This window comes from Cuculus canorus, chromosome 8 (genome assembly GCF_017976375.1).
Source record: "Cuculus canorus isolate bCucCan1 chromosome 8, bCucCan1.pri, whole genome shotgun sequence".
NCBI lineage: Eukaryota > Metazoa > Chordata > Aves > Cuculiformes > Cuculidae > Cuculus > Cuculus canorus.
Genome location: NC_071408.1, coordinates 13292879 through 13314628, shown reverse-complemented (window position 1 = coordinate 13314628; position 21750 = coordinate 13292879). Strand labels below are relative to the sequence as shown.

The following is a 21750-nucleotide window of genomic DNA, read 5'->3' as shown; positions in this document are numbered from 1 at the left end:
CCCTGTCCCCCTGCATGCTGGGGGAACGCGTGTAGGGTTTAGGTCAGCCTCGTGCTGGCAGCACAGCTCCGGCTCTGTGGCAGCATGGACTGCATGAATACACACACATGCACATCTGGATCAACAGCAAACTCACCTCGCTACAAGTGTGCACTGCTGGAGCGGTTGCAGTGGCAAGGCTCAGTGCCACCCTCGTCACCTGCACACAGCCCCTCTGGAAGACAGCGGGGCAGGCTGAGGACTCAGAGTGGTGACAGGGGATCCTGGCCACAATACACTGAGGCTGGCATGGCTGCGAGCCCCCAGTGCCCTGCGCATCCCTGTTTCACTTTCCACGCCACAATCTGTTGAAATCTGGAGTGTGGCCACATCTCAGCCCCCGCACGCAGAAGTTGCTGGGCAGCGTCAGTGTCATTAAGCACTTACAGAACCTAATGAGTCCCTTGCAGAGGGCAGGCGTGGGCAGGAGGTGTGGCAGGGCATCAGGGGACCATGTAGATCATGTCTGAAGAAATACACCTTGTAACACCCCAGCTGGCCTCAGTCACCTGCGGGAAGCACAGGGACATCCATCCCCGGCTGAGCTGCACAGTGCATCCCCCCGGTGTGACACGTCAGGCTCTGCACTCTCCACCAGTGTTTCGTCCCCAGCTTCTCTGCTACACTGCACCACAGATATGCTTGCCCGGAGAGTAGCCATCATTGGAGCTGGTGTCTCTGGCCTGTGTGCCCTGAAATGCTGCCTGGATGAGGGGCTGCTACCCACCTGCTTCGAGAAGAGCAGTGATATTGGGGGGCTCTGGCGCTTTGAGGTAAGCCCTGTGCCATGCCAGCCTGCCCCATGACAGCAGCATGGATGGGATTGAGATCAGTCATTTGCAGATAATGAAGCACCACTTCCGTGCTTTGCATGCATGCAGCAGGTGGGTTTCCAAGAAAAACCACAGGAAAGAAAAACTGCTGCAGCACCAGGAGATCCTTATGGTGCCAGCGGGCGTGCTGGCCACATGGGCCCCATCTCTTCACCAGCAGCAGGAAAGATCCTCCCCAAGGACCTTACCCCAGGACTCACTCCTCCAGCTCAGCCTTGCTTTTTCTCTGCCTTTCCTCCTTGGTCTCATCGATCCCTTCCTCTGCTGCTTTGCTCACAGTACTCTCCAGCCCTTTTCTACCCATCCTGGTCCCATCTGATCCTGCTGGTTGTCCTGGTCCCTGTCCTGCCTGGCTCCTCCTTGGAAGTCCTAGTTGCTCCTCTCCCTGTTTCTGTGCCGCTCATCTGTGCTGAGGCATCAAGCACTGCCTCCTCTGTGCCTTGGCTCTCTCTCCCTGTCTCAGGGAAAGCTGGGAGCTCATTTCTGCCCCCACCTAACAAACCTGCTGAATTTCCCCCCTGGGACCCACTGAGAATAAGACAAGCCGTCTCATCATGCCCTGATATGTGGGTGGGAGAGTGGGGGGGGATACACATGCACCATGTCATCGTGGAGTTTGGGGTGGCTCTGCTAGTTCTGTCTATGATAGGTCTGAACTGGGGTTGGTGGAGCAGAGCCAAGGCAGCAGCACTCAGCTGCCAGGGCAGAGACCCTGTGAGCAGGAGCAGCCACTCAGCTGGAAGCACCAGGGCTGGCTCAGCAGCCAGTGAGACTCAATGTCGCAACCAGGGCAATGGCATCATAGGCAGCTTTGGAAATGTGTCGCCTCATCAGGGCTACGGGTGGGAGCTGGGCAACAGAGGCACAAGACGCCACAACCTGCTGTCTCCCTTGCATGGCCCACACCAACCCACAGCTTCCTCTTCTCTGTTTTGCCGGATGAGCGCTCACACCTGCAAGAGCGTGCTGCATTCAGGGATGGGGGCTACACCCACCCGTGGCTTAATCCTGGATCCCCACAGGCACGGCAAGGTGCCAGGCAGGGCAGGCAGTCCTGAGGTCCCTGTGCCAGCACCGAGCTGTGTCCGGCTCCCGCAGGAGCATCCCGAGGAGGGCCGTGCCAGCATCTACCCTTCCCTCATCATCAATGCCTCCAAAGAGATTATGAGCTTCAGCGACTTCCCCATCCCCGAGGACTTCCCCAACTACATGCACAATTCCAAGGTCATGGAGTACTTCCGCATGTATGCCCAGCGCTTCAACCTGCTACGCCACATCCGCTTCAGGGTGAGAGATGGGTGGTCTGGGGGACGGCAATGGAGGGGCCGAGGGACACAAGGTGGCTGACGCTCACTCTCCCTGCTCCTAGACCACTGTGTGCCGCATGGCCAAGTGCCCCGACTTCGCCACCACGGGCCAGTGGGAAGTGGTGACGGAGAGCGATGGGAAGCAGGAGACGGCCGTTTTCGATGCTGTGCTGGTGTGCACTGGGCATCACACTGAGGCGCACCTCCCGCTGAGCGCCTTCCCAGGTACTGCACCATGGGCTGCTTGCCTGCTCTCCTACACCCCTGGGAGCACCCTCCACACCTGCTCAGCCCCCATCCCATTCTGGCTGCTGCCAAAAATGCCTCCACAGGTTAAGGCATGAGGTGGAATTGCATGGGCATGCTTCTATCCCATCCATCTTCGTGGTCTGTCTTTGGTGGCTCCTGCTGTGCCATCAGTGCCTGACCAAAGTGACCTGACGGCACCTCTCCCACCAGACACAGGCTCCTTGAGCTGCTGGCCATGCAGTCACTAGGCTCTCCAGCTTCTCTCTTGCTCTCCAGAAAGGCTTGAGAGATCAGTGTTCGTGGTGGCTTTCTCCTCTGGCTGCCAGACAAAAACGTCTAGAGGACTTTCAGCTGTGGAGACCCTCTTTGGCTAGGGAACATGCTGGAGCATACCACTACCAGGGTCTGGCAGGATGGGACAGACCCTGGCTGCTCTTCTGCCTCTCATGCCTGGCATCAAGCTGGAACTGCAGGAGGATTTTGTTACGGGAGCACAGAGGTCTCCGGTCCAAACGCTGCTCCAAGACAGCCCCAAAGTCAGAGCAGGATGCTTAGGGCCACACTTAGCATCTCCCAAGCTGGAGATGTCACTGTGTCTCTGGGTAGCATCCCAGAGCTACATTGCTCCCGTTGGGCACACTGATGCCAGTCTGTTCCGAGAACACACTACCAGTATGAGCAGGGGGACAGCAACCCCATGCTCCACATCCGTACCCATATGGCTTCTGTCTCTCTTCCAGGGCTGGAAAATTTTGAGGGCTGGTACATGCACAGCCGGGACTACAAAAGCCCACAGCTCTTTTCAGGAAAGCGGGTGGTCGTGGTTGGCACAGGGAATTCAGGCATTGACATCGCAGTGGAGCTGAGCCACACAGCCAAGCAGGTGTGCTAGGAGCAGGTGTGCTCAGACCCCGGAGGGCACGGAGTGACTCTGTGCCATCACTTCTGGGTTCTCCTCCCTCCAGCACCACAGCTGGTCCTGTGGTCCCATCCCATCACCCTGTCCCCTCTCAGTGAGGATGGCAGTTGTGGTCCCAGCATCCCTGTCCGATGAGCACAGTGAGGGCTCAGCTCACTCCCAAGGATGCTGCCACACTACCTCTCCTTCCTCTCAGGTCTTCCTCAGCACCAGGCATGGGACCTGGGTGCTGCACCGCGTGTCAGACACGGGATACCCCTTTGACTATATCCACCTCAACCGCTTCTCTCAAAGCTTGCAAAAACTGCTGCCTGAAAATGCCATCAACACCTTTTTTGAGAAGAAGCTGAATGCCCGCCTCAACCACACACTATATGGCCTCCAGCCCAAGCACAGGTGAGCATCCTGGCAGCACCACAGTGACCTGCCCCAGCGTTGCCCAGGCTCTGCGTAAGGTCCATCTGTGCCTTCCAGGGTCTTCGAACAGCATCCAACTGTCAGCGATGACCTGCCCAACCGCATCATTTCGGGCAGGGTGCTGGTGAAGCCAAACATCCAGAAATTCACAGAGACATCTGTCATCTTTGATGATGGCACCAGAGAAGACATTGATGTTGTGGTCTTCGCCACAGGATACAGTTTCTCATTCCCCTTCCTTGAGGGCTACGTGAAGGTGGTGGAGAACCAGATCCCCCTCTACAAATTTGTATTCCCCCCTGACATGGAGAAGCCAACACTGGCTTTCATCGGCCTCATTCAGCCCATGGGTCCCATCATGCCCATCTCCGAGCTCCAATGTCGCTGGGCCACCCGTGTTTTCAAGGGTAAGTGAGGCAAGGTAGGAGGATGCAGTCAGGCTCCCTTGGTTACAGGAACGCCAATTCATTCAACTGGCAGCATTACCTTGCACGCTGCCTCCTGCCATTCTCCTTTGTTGTTCTTCTTTTGCTTATTCGTAGGGACAAAAAACAGTGCTGCATTTTGCCACGAGCCTTGTGCTCATCTCTCGCAGGGCCCACTAATGGGTCCCATTACCCACAAACCACATACTTCCTCTCCTTTCCTGCTCTTGCTTTCTTTGCCTGTGCCTCCTTTTTTGCTCCTGCTGTGGTGGCATTGTCCCCAAAGCCTTTTGTAGGCAAGTAGAGCCCCGGCTAGGCTGCAGAGTCAGCTGGACCATGGCAGGAACACAGCCTTCCCTCCAGCCACAGACTCCTCTTCCTCAGGGCTGCAGAAACTGCCATCCATCGACAGAATGCTGGCTGAAATCACACAAACCAAGGAGAAAATGGCTGCACGGTAAGAACCCTGTATAGGCATTACCCCTGCAACAATTACCCCTGTGACCTACACTTCAAAGCCTGCCTGCCCTCCCTGCCCACAGGTATGTGAAGAGCCAGCGGCACACCATCCAGGTGGATTTCATCCCCTACATGGACGAGCTTGCCTGCCAGATTGGGGTCAAGCCCAACCTGCTCAACCTCTTCCTCACTGATCCCAGGCTGGCACTGGAGGTGTTCTTCGGGGCCTGCACACCGTATCAGTACCGCCTGCAGGGCCCAGGCAGGTGGGCAGGTGCCCGGGAGGCCATCCTCACGCAGCGGCAGCGCGTCCTCCGGCCCCTGCAAAGCAGAGTCAGGGATGGTCCTGCCCGCTCCAGCATCCTGGCCCACATCCTCAAGGTCTTCTTCAGCATCAGTTTGATTTTGACCACCCTTGCCTATGTCTCACTCTCTCCTTAGACTACAATGAAGGAGACAGTGGGTCCTCCTGGCAATCTTCTTCCTTTTCCTTGGGCTTGGGTGTTTCTGTAGTCTCGTGCTATGTCTGCCACCGCACCTGAAGGCACCAAGGGAGCTGGTTCCTTCAAGCCGCAGCCTGGTCTATCCCACCTTCCTGCTGTGCCAGGGCCACACTAGGCCTTGCTGAAGGCTGCTCTGAGGACGGGGATCACTCCTCTTCCCCAAATCCTGGCCTGACAGCTCCACAACCCAGGGGCTAGGTCAGGACAAGGGTGGCAGAAGATAAGGAACTTGCCTGGCCAGGGAGCTGTGGGGAAAGGGCAATAAAGCTTGTCCCTGAACTGAGGGGACCAGGGGCCACACTGCATGAGCTCCGTCTCTGTGTCTGTCCTCCCCACGCAGGGCCTGGCCAGCCCACCGGAAGCACTCTGGCTGCTCACACCCCACAGCCCAGCTGCTTGCCCCACATCTTGTCCCACAGCCAGGCTGCTGGCTCCACAGCTCGCCCTAAGCCAGGCTGCTCGCCCCACAGCTCTCCCCACAGCCCGGCTGCTCGCCCCACAGCTCTCCCCACAGCCCGGCTGCTCACCCCACAGCCTGCCCTACAGCCAGGCTGCTCAGCCAGCTGCTCGCCCCACAGCCCGACTGTCCGGCCCCGCCACCCAGGGCCACAGCCCTTAGCTCTGTCCTCAACCGCGATGGCCGCCCCATGGCCACAGCCAGGGGTGAAGCCGCGTTGCCCCTCGGCCCGCGCGCGCGCGCCAGCCCAGCCGCCCTTCCTTAGCTGCGAGAAGCGAGGCTGCCCTCAAGAAGCATGGCGGCTGCCCGGCACCGGGTCCGCGCGCGGGGGCGGGGCAGAGCGCCCCGCTGGGCCGGCGGCGGCAGCGGCGGCGCGAGTCGCCATTTTGCTCGGAGGCGGAGAGCGCGGCGGCGGCGACCAGGTGGGGCGGGGACAGCGGAGACAGCGGGGAACGGGGTCGGTGGGGTGAGGGGCAGCAGGGAGCAGAGGGGAACGGGGCCGACGGCTCACGGGGAGCTGTCGGGGAGCGGCTGTGGCAGCCCCGCCGCCGGCTCGCTCCGGTCCCAGCCGCGCCCGCCTAGCGAGAGGCCGGGGCTCGGGGACCGTCCCCGCCTCCCGGCCCTTCCCGGCTGTGTCGAGGCAGCGGTGCCCTGGGTGGGCTCGTGTCAGCCCGCGCTGCGCTGCGGCCGGAGGGGTGAGTCCGGCCGAGCCGTGCGGGAGGCCTCGGTGGAACGGGGCATCAGGCGGGGCAACGGGTAGAAGTTGCTCCTGAGGAGACTCCGATCCGGATTCTAGAAGACGATTTTTTGCCATGAGAACAGTTAAACATTGGGATGATCTCTCCAGTGGTGGATTCGTCTACGCTGGACACTTTTAAGGCTCAGCCTGGCACGGTGCTGGGCCATCCCATTTAAACCGTATCTCACCTAAAAAGGCTGGACTAGGTGATCCCTGAGGTCAACCTCCAGGTTGGTTCCCTTCCAATCTAGCATTCTATGATTCTGTGTAACGTGCCATAAAGAAACCACTGCTGGGGACAAACCTCAGGAGGTGTTGGGAGAGCATCACCTGTAAGGGACAGTCAGAGGGACTTGGATCCTTTTAGAGGAGAGAAGGGATAGCTTTCGCATCTGTCAACATCTGCACGTATCTCTCAGGTCTGTCTTGGCCCTTCTTACCTTCTCCCTGTGAGTGAGAAGTAAGGGAGCCTTAGTGGAAATCCTAGGGTAGAAGCTCCTCAGCATCTGGTGGCACAGAGGCGGGTTTTGTGAGGTACCAGCTGAGCCCCCTCCAGGGTAGAGGGAGAAGATGTCAGAGCAAGCGGTGCAGCTCATCTGACCTGGATCTTCAGGTTCACTCACTGGGCCATACGCACTGGCTGGACTCTCGACCTGCCTCTTAGCCTTCAGGATTTAAGAAATATTGTAGTAATTGCTCTGTAATGTTCTAAGGCCTGGCTTTGGCTGGCAGCCTGGCTTGGCACCCTTTGTATAACTTGATCTTCCAAACAAATCCCCAAATGTCACAACTAAGTTTGTGAAGCAAGGTTGGCTGTCCTCTTGCCTTGCCCTGTGGAGCCCTTGATCAGCACAGTAAGCTGAAAGCTGCAAAATAAGCCTGGGAAGTGGGCAAAAAACCCTGATCAGTCTCTGCTGCTGGAAGCTGGGTAAGGCCTGACAAGCCCTAAGTAGCTTGCAGTGGCTTTGTTGTTTGTCCCAAAGGGTGTGTAGTTGTTCATAGCTTGGCACTTGGTGGCCAGTTCTTCCACTTTGCCTTCTTTGAGCTGTGTGAGATTGGGGTTGACAGCCCATCTCCAGATGCAGAGTGGCACTGATGTGGCTGGGATTGTTCTTCCCTTGTCATGTGCCTCTGGCTGGCCAGGCAAACACCAGAGCACTTAGGGTGCTGCCGCTGGGTAGGGTCACAACAAGCAGACCTCCTTGCTGGGCTGTGCCACAGCTGATGTGGTAGCTTGCCTGGTGAATCGTAAGAGAATGCTGTGGAGAGATGAGCTTTTTGCAAACGGCACTACATTAGCCCCACGCCTTGGCCAAGCTCCAGGTTGGGCGATTCCACTCAGACACTTTAAATGATCCGTGTCACCTTTGTCAGGCACAAGTCTCTGCTCTTCTGCCTGCAAGCTCTTGGAGACTTGTTGGGAGCTGCAGAACAGCTGCTACTTTCACTCTCCGGCTGTTTTCTTGCTGGGTGTAGGAGATCTGACTGTAAAGCCTGACTGTGGGACTGTGAAAGAGCCTCTGTTAATGCCAAGCAATTGATTTGCCAATAAAGGCTTTATTTTTGCAATTGCTTTATTTTTCCTATCAGCCCCTCTTCTATGCCAGCTGCTGAGGGCTTGTGTGGGACACAGCGTAACTAGTGCTGGTTTGGAGTATAACAATTTCTAGCTTAACTAGGCTGATGGTTTGTAAGGGTGCAGCTATAATTAGGTCAAGCTGTCTTGTTATTTGAATCCCCTTCAGCTCCAAAACTTGGCAATGGGAATGAACTTTGGGCCTTTTTAAGGAGTGCTGTCAGTCTGCCCTGGCAAAGGGCATTGGGAAATGGCGCCTTTGCTCCTCTCCTTTCTGCCAGAGGCGGTGGGCACAGGCACAGGCACACTGCGTCCTCTCTCCCTCGCAGGGGCTGCTGAGCTGTCATGGGCAACACCACCAGCGAGCGAGTGTCTGGGGAGCGCCATGGCTCCAAGTCCCACCGCTCGGACGGCTCTGGTGCCCCCCACCCCACCAAGGAGCACCCCCACAAGATCATGGTGGGCAGCACCGACGACCCCAGTGTTTTCAGCTCCCATGACTCCAAGGTAGGGGCTAGTCACTGCGTTCCCTGTCCTGCGCTCTGGGACCCTGGCTGGGGCCTCACCTCACAGGCTGTGCTGCACCAGGCTCCCAACTACATGAGGGGTCTGTGGAGAGCCGGAAGGCTGGAGGAACTCTGGGATGTGCAGACAGGCTGGTAGAATCCAGGGGGAAGGAATGTGGTCCTGGTTTTCTGTGTCTCAGTCAGGCTGTGGTTTTCTTTGCTCAGATTGCTGGGGACAAGGAGTTTGTGTCATGGCAGCCAGATCTGGAGGAGTCAGTGAAACCATCCCAACAGGCTCGTCCCACCGTCATCCGCTGGGCAGATGGAGGCAAAGAGGTCTTCATCTCAGGATCTTTCAACAACTGGAGCACCAAGATCCCACTCATCAAGAGGTAGCCAGTCCCTCAGGTTACTCTATGCTCCCTTCTGCTCCATTGCAGGGAGTGTTTTCCCGCCTTTGCTGCTCGATGCTCACTTTGCTTACCTGGCTTTTCCCAGTTCACCCAAGCTGGAGGGTCTGATCACAAATACGTAGTCAATTTCTTCCCTGGGTGGTGCTGCATGGTGGTGGGAAGTTGTGAAACAGAGGGGCAAGGCAGGACGAGCTATTTGCTTGCCCAGCTGGATGTCACACAGCACCTAGTCCTGGCAGCAGAGCACTGCCTGGGTATGCAGCAGTCTCCTGGAAGCTGTCAGCTCATCCCTTGGCTGCGGTTTTACCCCATGCCTGCTTGTCTTGTTGATAGCAGAGGTTGTTTGTTTATCCCTCATGTGTCTTCCTACCCTAATGATGTTCGTGCTGTTCCGCAATACATCTGTGATTTCTGTGGGAACAGCATGTAGGGCTCTGAGCGTAATCCCAGCAAATCATCTGGAAAGGGTTTATCTCAATTGCAGGCATAGCAGAGCTGCTACACTTGTTGCCCCTGTCCTGCAGAGCCAGCACAGGCTTAGATGTGTGGCCCATGCACCTTCTGCTGTGTGTCTTGCACAGGGTGTCTGCTATGCTGATTTTCCCTGAGCGTGCAGGGCAGGTCTGCAAGCTGGACTGCCTCCTGCATTCTGCATCTGGACTCTGAGGGGTTTGAGCCACGCTGGTGCTCTGATCACTCATCCCTGTTGTATCCATGCCTACAGTCACTGACAATGAAGTCTCTGCATGAAGGTGGTGGGGTGAGAGACTGGGCAGTTTGTGAAAAAGTGTTCTCTGGAATGCCATGGAAGAGCATCGTCCAGAGCATTGATGGATTAACGCAGTTGGACATCTTTTCTCTCTGCACAGCCATAATGACTTTGTTGCTATCCTGGACCTCCCGGAAGGAGAGCACCAGTACAAATTTTTTGTGGATGGCCAGTGGGTCCATGATCCATCTGAGGTAACTCTCAAAGCTTTAGCCCTGGGGATCTTGCCCACTTTGGGGGACTAGAAATGATGTAACTGTGGCAGGGAAGGAACAGGAAGAGTCAGAGAGTATCCACCAAAATGAAAGGAGCATCTGCATCCCATGAATCCTTTCAGAGGCTGATTCCCATGGGCTTAGACAAGTTGTACAGGGAAATGTCAAGGAATTACGGGGCAGGGAGACACCAGAAGGCCTTAAGCCCCATTCAGAATTGCCTACACAGGAAGACAGTCTATGGAGTCAGCACTTGCTTGCAGGTTCTCCTCCAAACTGAATCACACGGTGGCAGCATGGGAAAAAGAGGGCCTTTACCCATCAGCATGTAGTGGGATGAAGGGTGAAAATAGGAGGTAATGTAGGAGCCTGGGAGCAAAGGGAAATCCTCCTAGGGTAAACAGCAGGAATGCGCAAGCGTATAGAGCAGAGCTGATGTTTTGAGGTAATGGCACAGCAGGGACAGCTTGTGCTGGGAGGATCTGAGAAGCATTGCCTGTGCTTCAGTTGGAGGTGGATGTGGGAAGACTTCTGCCTCTGTTCTCTCCAGCCTGTGGTCACCAGCCAGATGGGGACGATTAACAACCTGATTCACGTCAAGAAGTCTGACTTTGAGGTGTTTGATGCTTTGAAGGTGGATTCCCTGGAGAGCTCAGAAACCTCAGGTCGGGGTGAGTTTTTGTGGCATTACAGCTTTGCATGTGCTGTTTTCCACCTCCTCTGCTCTAAGTCTCACTGCTCTGGGGCCAAGCAGACGCCCCTGAGCAGAGGTGTGGGCCTGCACTCCAGCCGAACAGTGTTAATCAGCATGTCCTCAGCAGCTGAGGTCTTCTCTCTGCTGTGCTGGTGTAACTTCTATGCTAGCACAGTCCCAGAGCAGGGTCGGTACCTGTGCGTGGCTGAGACAGCCGTTGCAGACTGGGGAATGCCAGGAACATCTCCCTTTTCTGTCTGCTCAACTGTGAGTAAGTCATCCGATCTGGGGTACAAACTAGGCGAGAGCAGGTTCCAGGTTATTTTCAGCAGCTGCTCTTGATTTTCATGCCAAGGTAATTTGTACTAGTGCTGGTGCATTGGAAATTTCCCTCTCTGCTTGTGTTACAGCAGCAGGTTAGGTTACCACACAGACACCAGCTGTGCTGGCTCAGTGTGCAATGCTGGCAGGTAGCTCAGACATGTTTTGGTCCAGGACTTTCTGAGTGCGTCCTACTGTCCCTGGTACAAACCCTGCCTCAGACAGAGCTCAGGTAGAGCTCAGCTCCATCTTCTCGCCCAGCCTGAGCAGGAGGTATTCTGTTGTGAGGAATCACACAAGCAGCAACAAGCTCTAGGGAGATGGAGCCCTTCCGGGTGCTAGCTGTTCCAGAACGATCAGGTCAGATGTGGCTGAGAGATATGGCGAGTCCAGCTCCCAGTGACCACAAGCTCCCGTGGTCCCTCACACGGGCTGAGCAGCTGCTGTCTGGACTTCGTTTCTGCCTTTCTAAGACCTCTTCATCAAGCAGTTCAATGGCTCCAAGAGTGTGTGAGCTGTGTCCCAGCTGCAAAGAGGTTCTTGGGGCTTGCCCATGGCTCTGGGGCAAGTGTGGGAGATGGACCCAGCTGTGCTGAGTGCTGTGCACAGGGGTCTTGAGGCAGAGTGCTTGTGTTGTGTCTGTGCACATACCAGCTTACAGCCTTGCTTGGAAATGCCCAGGGCTTGCCTGGCTGCTTATTTTGCTGTGAAGAGTCTGAGTTGATACATGGCCATGGCTTGTGGAAGTTATTTGTGCCTGAAAGACCCTGCTGGATTCTTCCTTCTTGATGTCTTGGAAGCTGCTCTATGCTTGCCAGTCCTACTTTAGCCATTTCATGTCTCCTCCCATCTCTTCTCTTTAGACTTATCAAGCTCACCACCTGGTCCTTACGGCCAAGAGATGTATGTCTACCGACCTGAGGAGCGATTCAAATCTCCACCCATCCTCCCGCCTCACCTCCTCCAAGTCATCCTGAACAAGGACACCAATATCTCGGTGGGTACCAGCACGCTACCTGCACATGGAGAGCCGCCCTGGGGCTGGAAGGGGAGTCCTTTCTGCAGGGAGCCTGATCTCCCTTGGCTAGTGCCCAGACCCTGCAGTTTCCTGGGAAAAGCATCACTTTTCCAATTAACCCTGAGGGTTTGGTTCCTCGCTCTGCCTCTTGTTGAGCTGGGCTCTGTTCCTGCTCAGAGCAGCCACAGGCGGCAGCAGCTCAGCTCAGACTGCCTGAGGTGGCAGCTCCCTGTGACAGCTGGGCTGGGGTTCAGGGCTGTGCCATTCCCTGTGACGCTCTTCTTCTCCTAGTGCGACCCAGCGCTGCTGCCTGAACCCAACCACGTCATGCTCAACCACCTCTACGCGCTTTCCATCAAGGTAAGGGCAGGTCCTGCTGGGTGAGGGAAGGGGAGCTGCAGCAGCTCCCAGAACCTAGACAGCCATGGGGTAGAGAGAGCACTGCAGGGATGGGAGGACCCACACAATGAGAGCATGTCTCCTTGGTGAGGTGTGTCCCACGCAAGGATGTAGGCTGTGGTCTCCTTACAGCCCCTACTTCCCTGTAGCTGTGTCCACACAGTGTAATGGCGCTGGACAGCCCTGGGGTCTCCCTTGCATACCAGACCCTTCCCTCGCTCTGCCCTGGCTCCCTACAGTGGTTGTTGGATGTGCCCTGCTGGCTGCGAGGCTCGGTGCAGCCAGAAGGGGCTGCAGCTTTGCTGAGCCCTCAGAGCCCTCCTCCTCCTGATGGCTGCCTCAGGGTGCTGTGCTCCTGGGTCAGAGCAGCTGAGCTGCGCTGAGGTCTCCTGACACCGTGTCTCTCACAGGATGGCGTGATGGTGCTCAGTGCCACACACCGCTACAAGAAGAAGTACGTCACCACGCTGCTATACAAGCCCATCTGAGCCAGCTGAGGCCTTGCCAGCCCTCCCACAGGACACAAAATGCTGCTTTGCCTGCACATGCTGGGCCACAGAACTGTGTGCGAACTGGCCGCTAGCTCCAACCTCATACCTGGCAGGGACACAGGCCCCAGCGATGAGCCCAGGGCCGCTGGGGCCTGTGGCACCGTCCCATCCTGCTGGTGTGGTTTGATTTAAGCCTTCGTTCCGCCCACCTACAGCTCCCCTTGGCTTCTCCGAGCCCACAGGGCCACGTTGTTTGCTGCTCACCGGAATAGCTTTCCTTGTGCCTGACAAGGGAAGGGCTGCACACGACCCGTCATCTCCAGCCCGCATGGGCCCCCAGGTGGCCCTGGTCCTGCCCCCAGGTACCTGCTGAAGGTTGCTGTGCTGTCCCGGTGATGAGCCTCCAAGGCTACCTTGATTGCGAGGAGCGCTGGGACACCCCATGCTGCCCCCTCCCCCACAGCCCTGAGTATAGGCTTGCCCCCCAGCTTGTGCTCCCCAGCTTCAAGGAGGGCTCTCGGCTCTGGCCACAGCCCCAGCCCTCTGACGGGTTCAGCATCGAGCCAGCGAGAGGACGGCACGGTTGGACGCTGCCACGCTTACCTGCTGCCAGGACAGCACTGACAAGGACTGAATGCCTGCCTCATCCCCACACGGACTTGCTTCTGTGGGGCAGGGCTGACTGCCACGGCCCAAGGGGCACCTGCACACACCCACACTGGAGGGGCCTGGGGGGAGTGGAGCAGGGCAGGCCCCCCCAGGACCCTGGCTGCACTGCCTGCTGCCGGAGCAGTGCCCTGTGACAGCGTTTTCTCTATTTATTACAGTATTTATTGTTCTCAGTGCTGCTGGCCTGCTGTTGGCGGGGGCTCTGGAGCAGCAAGGGGAGGGAAGGGAGCGCTGGGGGGGTGCAGAGCTGACTGGGCCAGCACTTGGGGAGGGGGTGCCAGAAACACCACAACCTGGAGGAAACCTTTATTGGGGGCTCTTCAGCCACTGAACAGAACATGGCATTTCTTACATCTTCCTCCTGCGCTGGGGCTCCAACATGCCTGGGGAGCCCCCTAAACGCAGCTCTGATACCTTTATATACATATACATATACATACATCCATGAGCAAGGACAGGTACGCAGCAGGATTACAAATGGGACAGAGTCCTGTGGCGAGAGGCGTGCTGTGTGGAGGGCTGTGATGCCCCACTCTAAGCACCATCAGCAGAGGGGAGTGAGCGCCAAAACATGGAGCAGGCAAAGCCCAAGCCACCAGCTGCTATTGCAGTGCCAAGCAAAGGTGGGCCAACATGGAAGCCCAAACCCACTAACTGTGCAGCACTGAACACCCTAGACCCCTCTCCACCCCAGCTCTTGGCAGTAGTAGAGGCAAGGTCTGCTCCACCCCTCTGGCATGGCACAGCACGGCATGGCTCTGCAGCCAGTGGATTGTTCTGCAGCCGGAGGCATCACTCCCTGCCCTGCCTGGGGCTCATGCAACGGACAGAGCCTGCTGGGCCGTCACCTGGTGAGAGAGCACGTGTGGCAGCAAGGGAGACACTGCCAGGGCAGGCCAAGGAAAATGGGTCCTTGTCATGCCCCCACGCTGTGCCCCTCAGCATCCCTCACTGTGCCCATCCCCGGGGCATCAGGGCTCTCCACGGCAGAGGGACCTGCCCCATCCCATGCTGGGTGCCAGGGCAGACTCACCTCCAGGTTTGTTCTGGCCTTGCGCAGCACGTTGTGGGTCTTGGTCACTGCGAGGAAGAGAGGGACAGGGTGAGTGAGGTCCTTGCACCTTGAAGCCACCCCAGGCACATGGGCTGCAGCCAGCTTGGCCGTACCCCCCGCAGCAGGATTCCCCGCGGGCCACATACGCTGGCTCACAATGAAGTGCTCCATGCTGTCCTTGAGCCGGGCTGTGCTGCGCAGCTGCTCGGCTGTGCTCTGCAGAGCATCCTCCCTCTCAGAGAGCTGGGCCCGCAGTGCTGCGATCTCGCCCTGCAGTGCCTGCTCCTGGGACAAGATCAGTGCAATGAGCAGCGAGCAAGCAGCCAGCCCCGCCAGCCTCTTGTCCGGTCCTTACCTTGCCCTGGTTTTTGGCAGGGCTGATGGGCAGCACAGTGCTCCAGAAAGCAGCAAGGAGAGACGTGCACTCCTCGAGGACGTGGTGCAGGTTGCTGGCACTTCCCCAGAGGTGCCCCACGCCCGTCCACCCCAGGACCTGCAGGAGAGGGGTGCGGGAGCAGGTGCTGCTGGAGCACCTGCATCTGGGGAACCACCATGCCCAGCCTCACATGACAGGGCAGTGCCAGCAACAGTCCTGGGCCTGGATGCTGACTGCCACACGCCAGCCCTGCAAGGCTCGAGGCTGGTGGCGGACTCGGAAGATGCTTTACACATCGTCCGCAGAGCAGGAGCTGTCCCCCTGCTGTCACCAGCCCTGTCCTGCCCATGCTTTACCTCCTTTCCTGGGAGAAGGCAGCCAGGGAGCCCGAGTGCAGGGCGCGAGAGACACATCAGCTCATAGGCCAGCGCTTTCCCCTCCAGGATGTGCTGTTCCAGGGCCTGGTAGGTGTCCAGGCAGCCCACAACATGAGCCCCTGTCATACCCTCACTCTTCCTCAACGGTGGGTTTGTCCCACATGGCTCTGTGGGACAAGCAGGGCTGGGTGAGGACTGTGATCCCTTTGTGTCCCTTCCTGTCCCAACCCAGGAGCTCAGCTCTGCCTTGGGCTCTCCATCCCTGATCAGCAAGGGTGGTGTCGTGAGTCTGTCAGGTCTCTGCAGCCCTGAGATTCACCTGTGGGCAAGCTCTGGTACCTACCATCCATCCGCTGGGCCACCGACACATCAGAGGGCAATGGGGAGAAGAGGGGAGCTGCTGAGTTCATGCCAACATCCCGCACCGGAGGAGATGGGAAGCAGCCTGGAAGAAGAAGTGTCTGAGCCCCCACAGATGGCCATGGCTCCATGCCTAGCACAGCTGAGGAGCCTTCCCTCCCTTGCTGCCTGACTGCAGGGCCACCATGTCCTTCCTGCTACTGTGACAAGGAGAGGCATTTGGGCTCCCCAAGAGTTGCAGAGGGGCCAGGCACCCCGGGACAAGGACCTTGGCAGAAGACCTGGGGGTGGTGGCAGGGGCTGGTGACAGGTCCCATACCTGCACGGGTCTTGGTGGAGGGACCAGGGAGGTTCTTGTAGATGTGCAGCTCCGTGTGCAGGGTCTGCAGGAGCAGGCGGTACTCCTCACTCTGCTGCTGCAGGAGAATCACTGTGTGCTGCAGCCTGCAGAGGGGTGACACATGAGGCAAGGGCCAGCTGTGCCACCCAGCCCTGCCAGCCCTGAGCCACGATGCCTCAAACCTTACCTGTTGTTGTCTTCCTGCAGAGAGCACCTCTCATCCCGAAGCTGCCGGATGGTCTCTTGGCGCTCAGCAAGCTCCTCCGACAGCCTCTGCTGCTCCCCACGCCTCTGGCCCAGCTCTGCTTCAGCCTCCCGTGCCCGGGAGCAGGCAGCCTGCAGCGCCTCCTGCACGCGTGCCAGCTCTGGGGATGGAGAGCGTGGATGTGTCAGCACCACTCCACTCAGCCAGTGCCCACTCAGACTCAGACTCAGACCTGGGCTGCTAGTGGCCCGACCCTACCTTGGGAGAGGTGGTCACACTGGAGCTGCAGGGTTCGGTTGTCCTCACGCAGAGCCTGGTTCTCCCCGCTCAGCTGCAGCCTTGGCTCCAGCCCCTGAGTGTAGACATCGCTGGGCAACCCTGCAAAGGAGGGACTGATGCTGAATTTCCTTCCCGACACTCTGCACACAGGGTGAGTGCCCTCCCCATGCAATTAGGTGTGCAAAGACTCTGTCCTCCCGAGAGCCCAGGGCCCCCCAGCAGTGCCAACTTGCATGGTACCATACCGCTGGCCTTGCTGGTGGAGGCCAGGCGGCATTCGAGCTGCTCCCGGAGCCGGTCATTGGCGCAGATGGACTCCTCGAGACGCTGGCGCAGGCTGCGGATCTCCACCAAGTGCTCTTCCAGCAGGTCCGCCCCTGCCACAAGGACGTGGGGGCATCTGGGCTCGGGGCGGGGATGGCTGTGCTGTCTGCCTCCTGTCATCCCCCGATCCTGCCCCCTGCTGGAGCCACGTCCTGCAGCCATTCTGCGGCTGGGTCTCCTCCCTGATGCCCCACACCCAGCCAGGATGCCCTCGTGCTCTCCGGCATGGATCTTACCTGTTAGCTTCTGGCTGGAGGGGTACCCCGAGGGCAGGGCCCCATAGAGCGGCCGGCTAGGAGCAGGTACAGCCCAAAGGCCACGTGCCTCAGTGGCCCTGGAGGGCTCGGCCAAGCTCTGCAGCTCCCTGTGTCGGCAGAGAGACGCTGGGGCTTTGCTGCCCTCGTCGAATTGGCCCAGTGGGGTTGTGGGCTTTGTTGGTGCCATGGGCAGCGTCCCACCTACATGCAGAGGGCAAATCGGTGAGGAGGAGGAGGGCAACAAGCAGGGAGGAAGAATGGGGGCAATGCACTCCTGCCATGCGCTTTTTGCCCCCCTTCTCACTCCGTCCAACAGTGCAGCCCATGGTCCCATGGTGATCATTTATGTCCTGCCCCAGCCAAACCCACTCCCCGCCAAGAGCAGAGGCTCTCCCAGGGCTTACTTGATTACACTACACAAGTTGGAGGGTCTCAGCCCCACCCCTGCACAGCAATTAACCTTTCCACAGGGCCCTCGGATGTGTAAGTATCCACACCAAGGGCTGCCTCAGGCTGTGTCCATACTGCCCACCAAGTTCTCTCCACATGACAATCACATGTCCCCATCATCCCCCAGCCAGAGCGATGGGACTCAGCCTCGAAGCTGTGGCCCCAGGGAGCAGGAGAAGGGCCAGAGCAGGACAGAGAGGGCAGGGGCCATGCAGTGCAGCACAGGACAGCATGGCACACAGGACCAACCCCATGCTGGAGGCACGCTCTCACTTTCTCCCAGCTGCCTCCGGAGCACCTGCAGTTCCTGCTGTGCCTCAGCCAGGGAGCAGATGGGGGTCCCGCAACAGCCCAGGAGGGGGGCCACAGTGAGGGGGAGCCCATCAGGCAGGAAGGGGGGCAGCCCAGGGGCCAGCGCAGGCAGGGGGGCACTGACAGGTTTGGACAAAGAGTCAAAGTGAAGGCCTAGAGACAGGAGAGAGAGAGAGAGAGAGAGGGAGAGAGAGAGAGAGAGAGAGAGAGAGAGGTTAGCAGGGCTCTGGCTGGTACAGTCCCAGCCTTGCAGGGCCGTGGTACCATGGGGGCTCCCTGAGACAATCCTTGCAGCCCCAGGTGCTATGTGCTCATGCCCCAGGGTGGTGTTGGGGCACAGTGCCACGCAGGCAGCCCCTGCTCAGGTCTGATGGGCACCTCCTGCTGCAGGGACCCACAAGTTACAGAGAGGCTATGTGTCCCCAGCCCACCATGTGGCCCCCACGCACCCCATGGTACCTGTGAGTCGGGCAGGCTCCTCATGGCACTGGCTGCATTCGCTGTCCATGTCCCCATCGGAGCAGGGCTCCAGCCTCTCGGACACGAAGGAGGTGCTGGTGGCAGAGTGGGACGACTCAGAGGGTGGCCAGCTGCTGCCTGGGGACTCACAACGATCCTGCAGCTTTGCCTCCAAGCTTTCAATCATCCTCTCCTTCTCCTGGAGCTCCTGGCTGAGCCTGTGGAGGTTGCCCATCACCAGGACAGGCAGGGCAGGGTGACCCCAGTCCCACAGCACCCCCTGCCTGTGCTGTGCCTCCTCCAGCATCACACGCCACACGCCATCCTTGCTGCAAGAGTGCCTGAAGCCATGGGGTGCCCATCCAAGCCTGAGGTTCCCCATTTCCAAAAGAAAGGCAGCCACAGGACATCCACCTGGAGCAGAGACCCCAAGGGGACCCCGAAGCCTCACTCCAAGGACAGTGATAGCTTCTAGGGTGCCCATGTGGAGCACATCCCTCAATCCCTCCCTGGGAACAGATACCTCATTGCCAGGAGTTCATGGCTGGTTTTATCCTTCCCATCTTGTCGATCTCCTGAAAAACAAGCCAGAGAGGAGCCAGTCAGTGTGTCCCTGTGCCTCAGGCTGCCTGTCCCCAGACAGAGCCACAGCAGGACAGCCCAGGTTAGAGTGGGTAGCCCACACAGCACAAGGTGTCCCAGTAGCCCCAGCTGTTCGCAGTACCCATTGAAGTATCCCTTCCCATCCTGCCATACCCCATGATGCCCAGACTCAGTGCCACCCCAAAGGTACTTACTGGTGCCCAGCTTGTCATTGAGCCTCTCAGCCAGCTGCCTGCCCTGGGCCAGCTGCTCCCGGAAGCCCTGGCCCAGGTAGTAGTCGATGTCAGTGCCACGGAGGAGATCCTCAAAAGACCGCAGGGCATCACGCAGGTGCTGAGTCAGGCTGTGGCTCACACCACGGCCCTCCCGCAGTGTCTGCCGCAGGTGGGAGAGCTCCCGAGCCTGTGCTTGGATCAGCGAGTTGTATTTCCTAGGAGGAATTGGCGAGCAGGGGTCCGCAGGGCTGCCAGATCCTCAGAGAGCACCTTGGGGACAGGGTGTCATGGGGATGTCGCTGTACTGTCCACCCCTGGAACTCTGCCCCACCATACAAATACCCTGGAGCCTGGCTGCAGGGAAACCATGACACAAAAAGCCACCAGCTTGGGCAACTCCTGGAGACCCACAAAAGCTCCCCATCTGGCCCCAGTCCCTGCAGCCATACCCTGGCCAGGTGGCAGATTGCAGCTCCTTGGGCAAAACACCTCCAGGTTTGGTTGCGGGCAGCTGCGCCTCGAGGAGGGTGACGCGGTGAACCAGTTGCTGCAGGTCGCTGTGTGCCCGCAGGGTGGGTGGGCAGAGGGTGCTGTGGCCATCGGACTGCCAGCCCTCGTCCTCATCAGTGAGGCTGTGGCCCGGGGAGGCCAGGGCTGTGGGACCCGGTAGGGGCCTCTCAGCACCTGAGGTGTAGCCACTGGTGACAGAAATGGAGCGGGCACGGCGCTGCAGGCTCTGGATCACCTTGTTGGCATTGAGTAGCTGTGCCTTGAGGTCCTGGATATGCTGGTGTAGGGCCCCCACATCCCCTGGTGCCACAGCTTTCTTGGCAGCTTTGCCCTCCCCAGGCATCCCTGGCCAGTATGGGCACCCCAGCTCCTCTCCCAGGCTGGGCTCGCTGAATACATCTGGCTCCTCACACTCTGCAGAGTGGACAGGACACAGTGTCACTTCTCCACACTATGTAGGCAAGGCACAGGGATCCCCAAAGCCCTGCATCTCCTTACCAGGGCTGGTGGTCTCATCCCGGTCAGCCTCGGTCTCGCTTCGCCCACACGTCTCATAGCCTAGGTCCTGGAAGTCCACTTGCACTTGCTTGCTGAGCTGCTGGGCATGGGGTTCACCTGCCAGGAAGCCTCATCAGCTCAGAGTTCCCCTCCAGGGAGGATTCCCCACCTCTGTCCCATGTGCAGCACCATGTACAGGGCACACCAGGCCACACCACAGACCCTCATTCCACCTAGGGTTTTAACTCACAGCGCAGATACTTCTCCAGCTGCTCAGCTTGTGCCTGCACTGTGGCCTCTGAGGCAGCAAGCTTGTCCTGCAGCTCCTGGCACTGCCTTTGGCCCTGCACCACCTGGGAGCGCAGCTCTGCACCCAGCCTCAGCCAGCCCCCACTGCTGGCTGTGCCCTCCGCCTGCCAGAAGGGAAACGGGCTATGAGCTCCCCACCTCCATCTCTATTGCCGTCACCACCCCAGTCCCCTGTGCCCAGGGCACTTACGTGGCTTTCATGCCCTCCACCTGGAGTACCAGGGCAGAGTCTCTTTGGCACATCACCCTGGGATCCCGCCTCAATCGCTGGGCGTTTGGCAGGCACAGCTTCCCTCTCTGCTGGGAGCCGCTGGCCATCCCCGCTGCCACCAACTGGGCAGTCCCCAAGGGCACTGCGGTTCTTCCGCTGCAGCCTGCGGGGCTTGGGGGCCAGGGAGCAGCTGCCCAGCGAAACCTCCTCTTGCTCCCCACTCTCCAGCAGCGACGTGGCTTCACCCATCCGCTCCTTCAGCTCCGCATTCTCCAGGCACAGGCTCAGCATCGCCTTCCTGGGGGCACAAGGCACTGTGAAGGGCAGGCGATGGCTGGGGTGCAGGGTACCCCCCCTCAAAATACTGCCACCCGCTGACACCAGCGTCCCAGGTTTCTTGCCTGATGTGAGAGACTGAGGAGAAGCCAGCTTCCTCCAGCTGCACCTTCAACTCCCGCAGCTCCTCTTCTGCCTGCAGCTCCTGCTCTGCCATAGTGGGTGCCATGCTCCCCACTGAGGCCCTCTCAGTGCCTCCAATTTCCTTAGGGGCTTGGTGGCTGCTCTAGAGGGACAAAGGCAGAGAGTGAAGAGGCATTTCCAAAGGGGCTGTGTCACAGCTGGGCAGAGTCTCAGTGCCCAGCTCTGTTCCTGCTGTCATGCTGCCCCAACTCACGTGCAGGGGTGCTGCGCTGTGAGCTGCCTCCTCTTCAGTGCTCTGGGTGAGATTACTGCTGACACCATCAGCATTTGTCCCTGTAGACTGACCTAGGGGACAGCACAGTACAATGAACAACTCAGAGCGGTTGGCAGTGGTGGCACTACCTCTGTTTTCTCCTCCCTGGTGATACCCAGGAGGTGTGCAGCCCCGGAGCATGTGCCTGCTCTTGCACATGCCCAGTGCCCGGGCACTTTCAGCAGGACCGAGGTATCCCTATTGTCCCTGTGCCCTCCAACCCTCTCTGTACGCTGGAGCTCCAACACAGCACCAAGAGAGTGGACGGTCCCAGCTGCCTGCAGCCCCAGGGATGGCACCCCAGCAGTGCCACTGGCACCATCCACATCTCTGCCTTCACACCACCAAGTGCTTGCTGCCCTGACGCATGTGCATGTGTGCCACCCAACCTGCGGCCACTTCACAAGCCACAGCCAGCAGCAGATGCTCGGGCAGGACACTCACTGGCACTGTCTGACCT

General features: G+C 58.8%; 3 protein-coding genes across 20 annotated transcripts in view; 2 read left to right on the top strand and 1 right to left on the bottom strand.

Moving 5' to 3' along the window:
* The first annotated feature begins 119 nt into the window (after positions 1 to 119).
* Positions 120 to 5735, top strand: LOC104063310 (flavin-containing monooxygenase 5). Of its 3 annotated transcripts, XM_054072891.1 has the most exons (8): positions 120 to 812; positions 1971 to 2159; positions 2242 to 2404; positions 3169 to 3311; positions 3544 to 3743; positions 3822 to 4171; positions 4574 to 4646; positions 4732 to 5735. In XM_054072891.1, exons 1-8 carry the CDS (start codon positions 678 to 680, stop codon positions 5087 to 5089), a joined length of 1611 nt encoding a protein of 536 aa, XP_053928866.1. In that variant the 5' UTR covers positions 120 to 677; the 3' UTR covers positions 5090 to 5735. The 3 variants fall into 3 exon arrangements, with proteins under 3 accessions (XP_053928866.1, XP_053928865.1, XP_053928867.1); XM_054072890.1 differs by having other exon boundaries at positions 670 to 2159; XM_054072892.1 differs by lacking the exons at positions 3169 to 3311; positions 3822 to 4171; positions 4574 to 4646; positions 4732 to 5735 and having other exon boundaries at positions 670 to 2159.
* A 164-nt stretch (positions 5736 to 5899) lies between these two features.
* PRKAB2 (protein kinase AMP-activated non-catalytic subunit beta 2) lies at positions 5900 to 13594 on the top strand. 4 transcript variants are annotated; one of them, XM_054072920.1, is made up of 8 exons: positions 5900 to 6030; positions 8253 to 8430; positions 8655 to 8821; positions 9712 to 9805; positions 10377 to 10497; positions 11705 to 11838; positions 12151 to 12219; positions 12669 to 13594. In XM_054072920.1, the coding sequence occupies exons 2-8, from the start codon at positions 8269 to 8271 to the stop codon at positions 12744 to 12746; spliced, it is 825 nt and encodes a 274-aa protein (XP_053928895.1). In that variant the 5' UTR covers positions 5900 to 6030; positions 8253 to 8268; the 3' UTR covers positions 12747 to 13594. The 4 variants fall into 4 exon arrangements, with proteins under 4 accessions (XP_053928895.1, XP_053928897.1, XP_053928896.1 ...); XM_054072921.1 differs by lacking the exon at positions 5900 to 6030 and adding an exon at positions 6075 to 6577; XM_054072922.1 differs by lacking the exon at positions 5900 to 6030 and having other exon boundaries at positions 6073 to 8430; positions 10377 to 10491.
* A 135-nt stretch (positions 13595 to 13729) lies between these two features.
* LOC104063318 (myomegalin) overlaps positions 13730 to 21750 on the bottom strand; it is a 35420-nt gene continuing 27399 nt past the window's right edge. For 5 of the 13 annotated variants that reach the window (XM_054072883.1, XM_054072886.1, XM_054072889.1 and 2 more), the window contains 20 exons: positions 21231 to 21322; positions 20959 to 21119; positions 20537 to 20855; positions 20288 to 20450; positions 20038 to 20154; positions 19479 to 19953; positions 19009 to 19244; positions 18735 to 18786; positions 18212 to 18429; positions 17690 to 17905; positions 16970 to 17191; positions 16655 to 16786; positions 16389 to 16508; positions 16113 to 16290; positions 15905 to 16029; positions 15569 to 15670; positions 14828 to 15392; positions 14629 to 14757; positions 14452 to 14498; positions 13730 to 14266 (listed from right to left, as the gene is read on the bottom strand). In XM_054072883.1, coding sequence (XP_053928858.1) covers positions 14211 to 14266; positions 14452 to 14498; positions 14629 to 14757; positions 14828 to 15392; positions 15569 to 15670; positions 15905 to 16029; positions 16113 to 16290; positions 16389 to 16508; positions 16655 to 16786; positions 16970 to 17191; positions 17690 to 17905; positions 18212 to 18429; positions 18735 to 18786; positions 19009 to 19244; positions 19479 to 19953; positions 20038 to 20154; positions 20288 to 20450; positions 20537 to 20855; positions 20959 to 21119; positions 21231 to 21322 — 3725 coding nt within the window. In that variant the 3' untranslated portion in view covers positions 13730 to 14210. Of the gene's footprint in view, positions 14267 to 14451; positions 14499 to 14585; positions 14758 to 14827; positions 15393 to 15568; positions 15671 to 15904; positions 16030 to 16112; positions 16291 to 16388; positions 16509 to 16654; positions 16787 to 16969; positions 17192 to 17689; positions 17906 to 18211; positions 18430 to 18734; positions 18787 to 19008; positions 19245 to 19478; positions 19954 to 20037; positions 20155 to 20287; positions 20451 to 20536; positions 20856 to 20958; positions 21120 to 21230; positions 21323 to 21750 lie in introns of all 13 variants that reach the window. The other 8 variants (XM_054072882.1, XM_054072884.1, XM_054072887.1 and 5 more) reach the window with 8 other exon arrangements.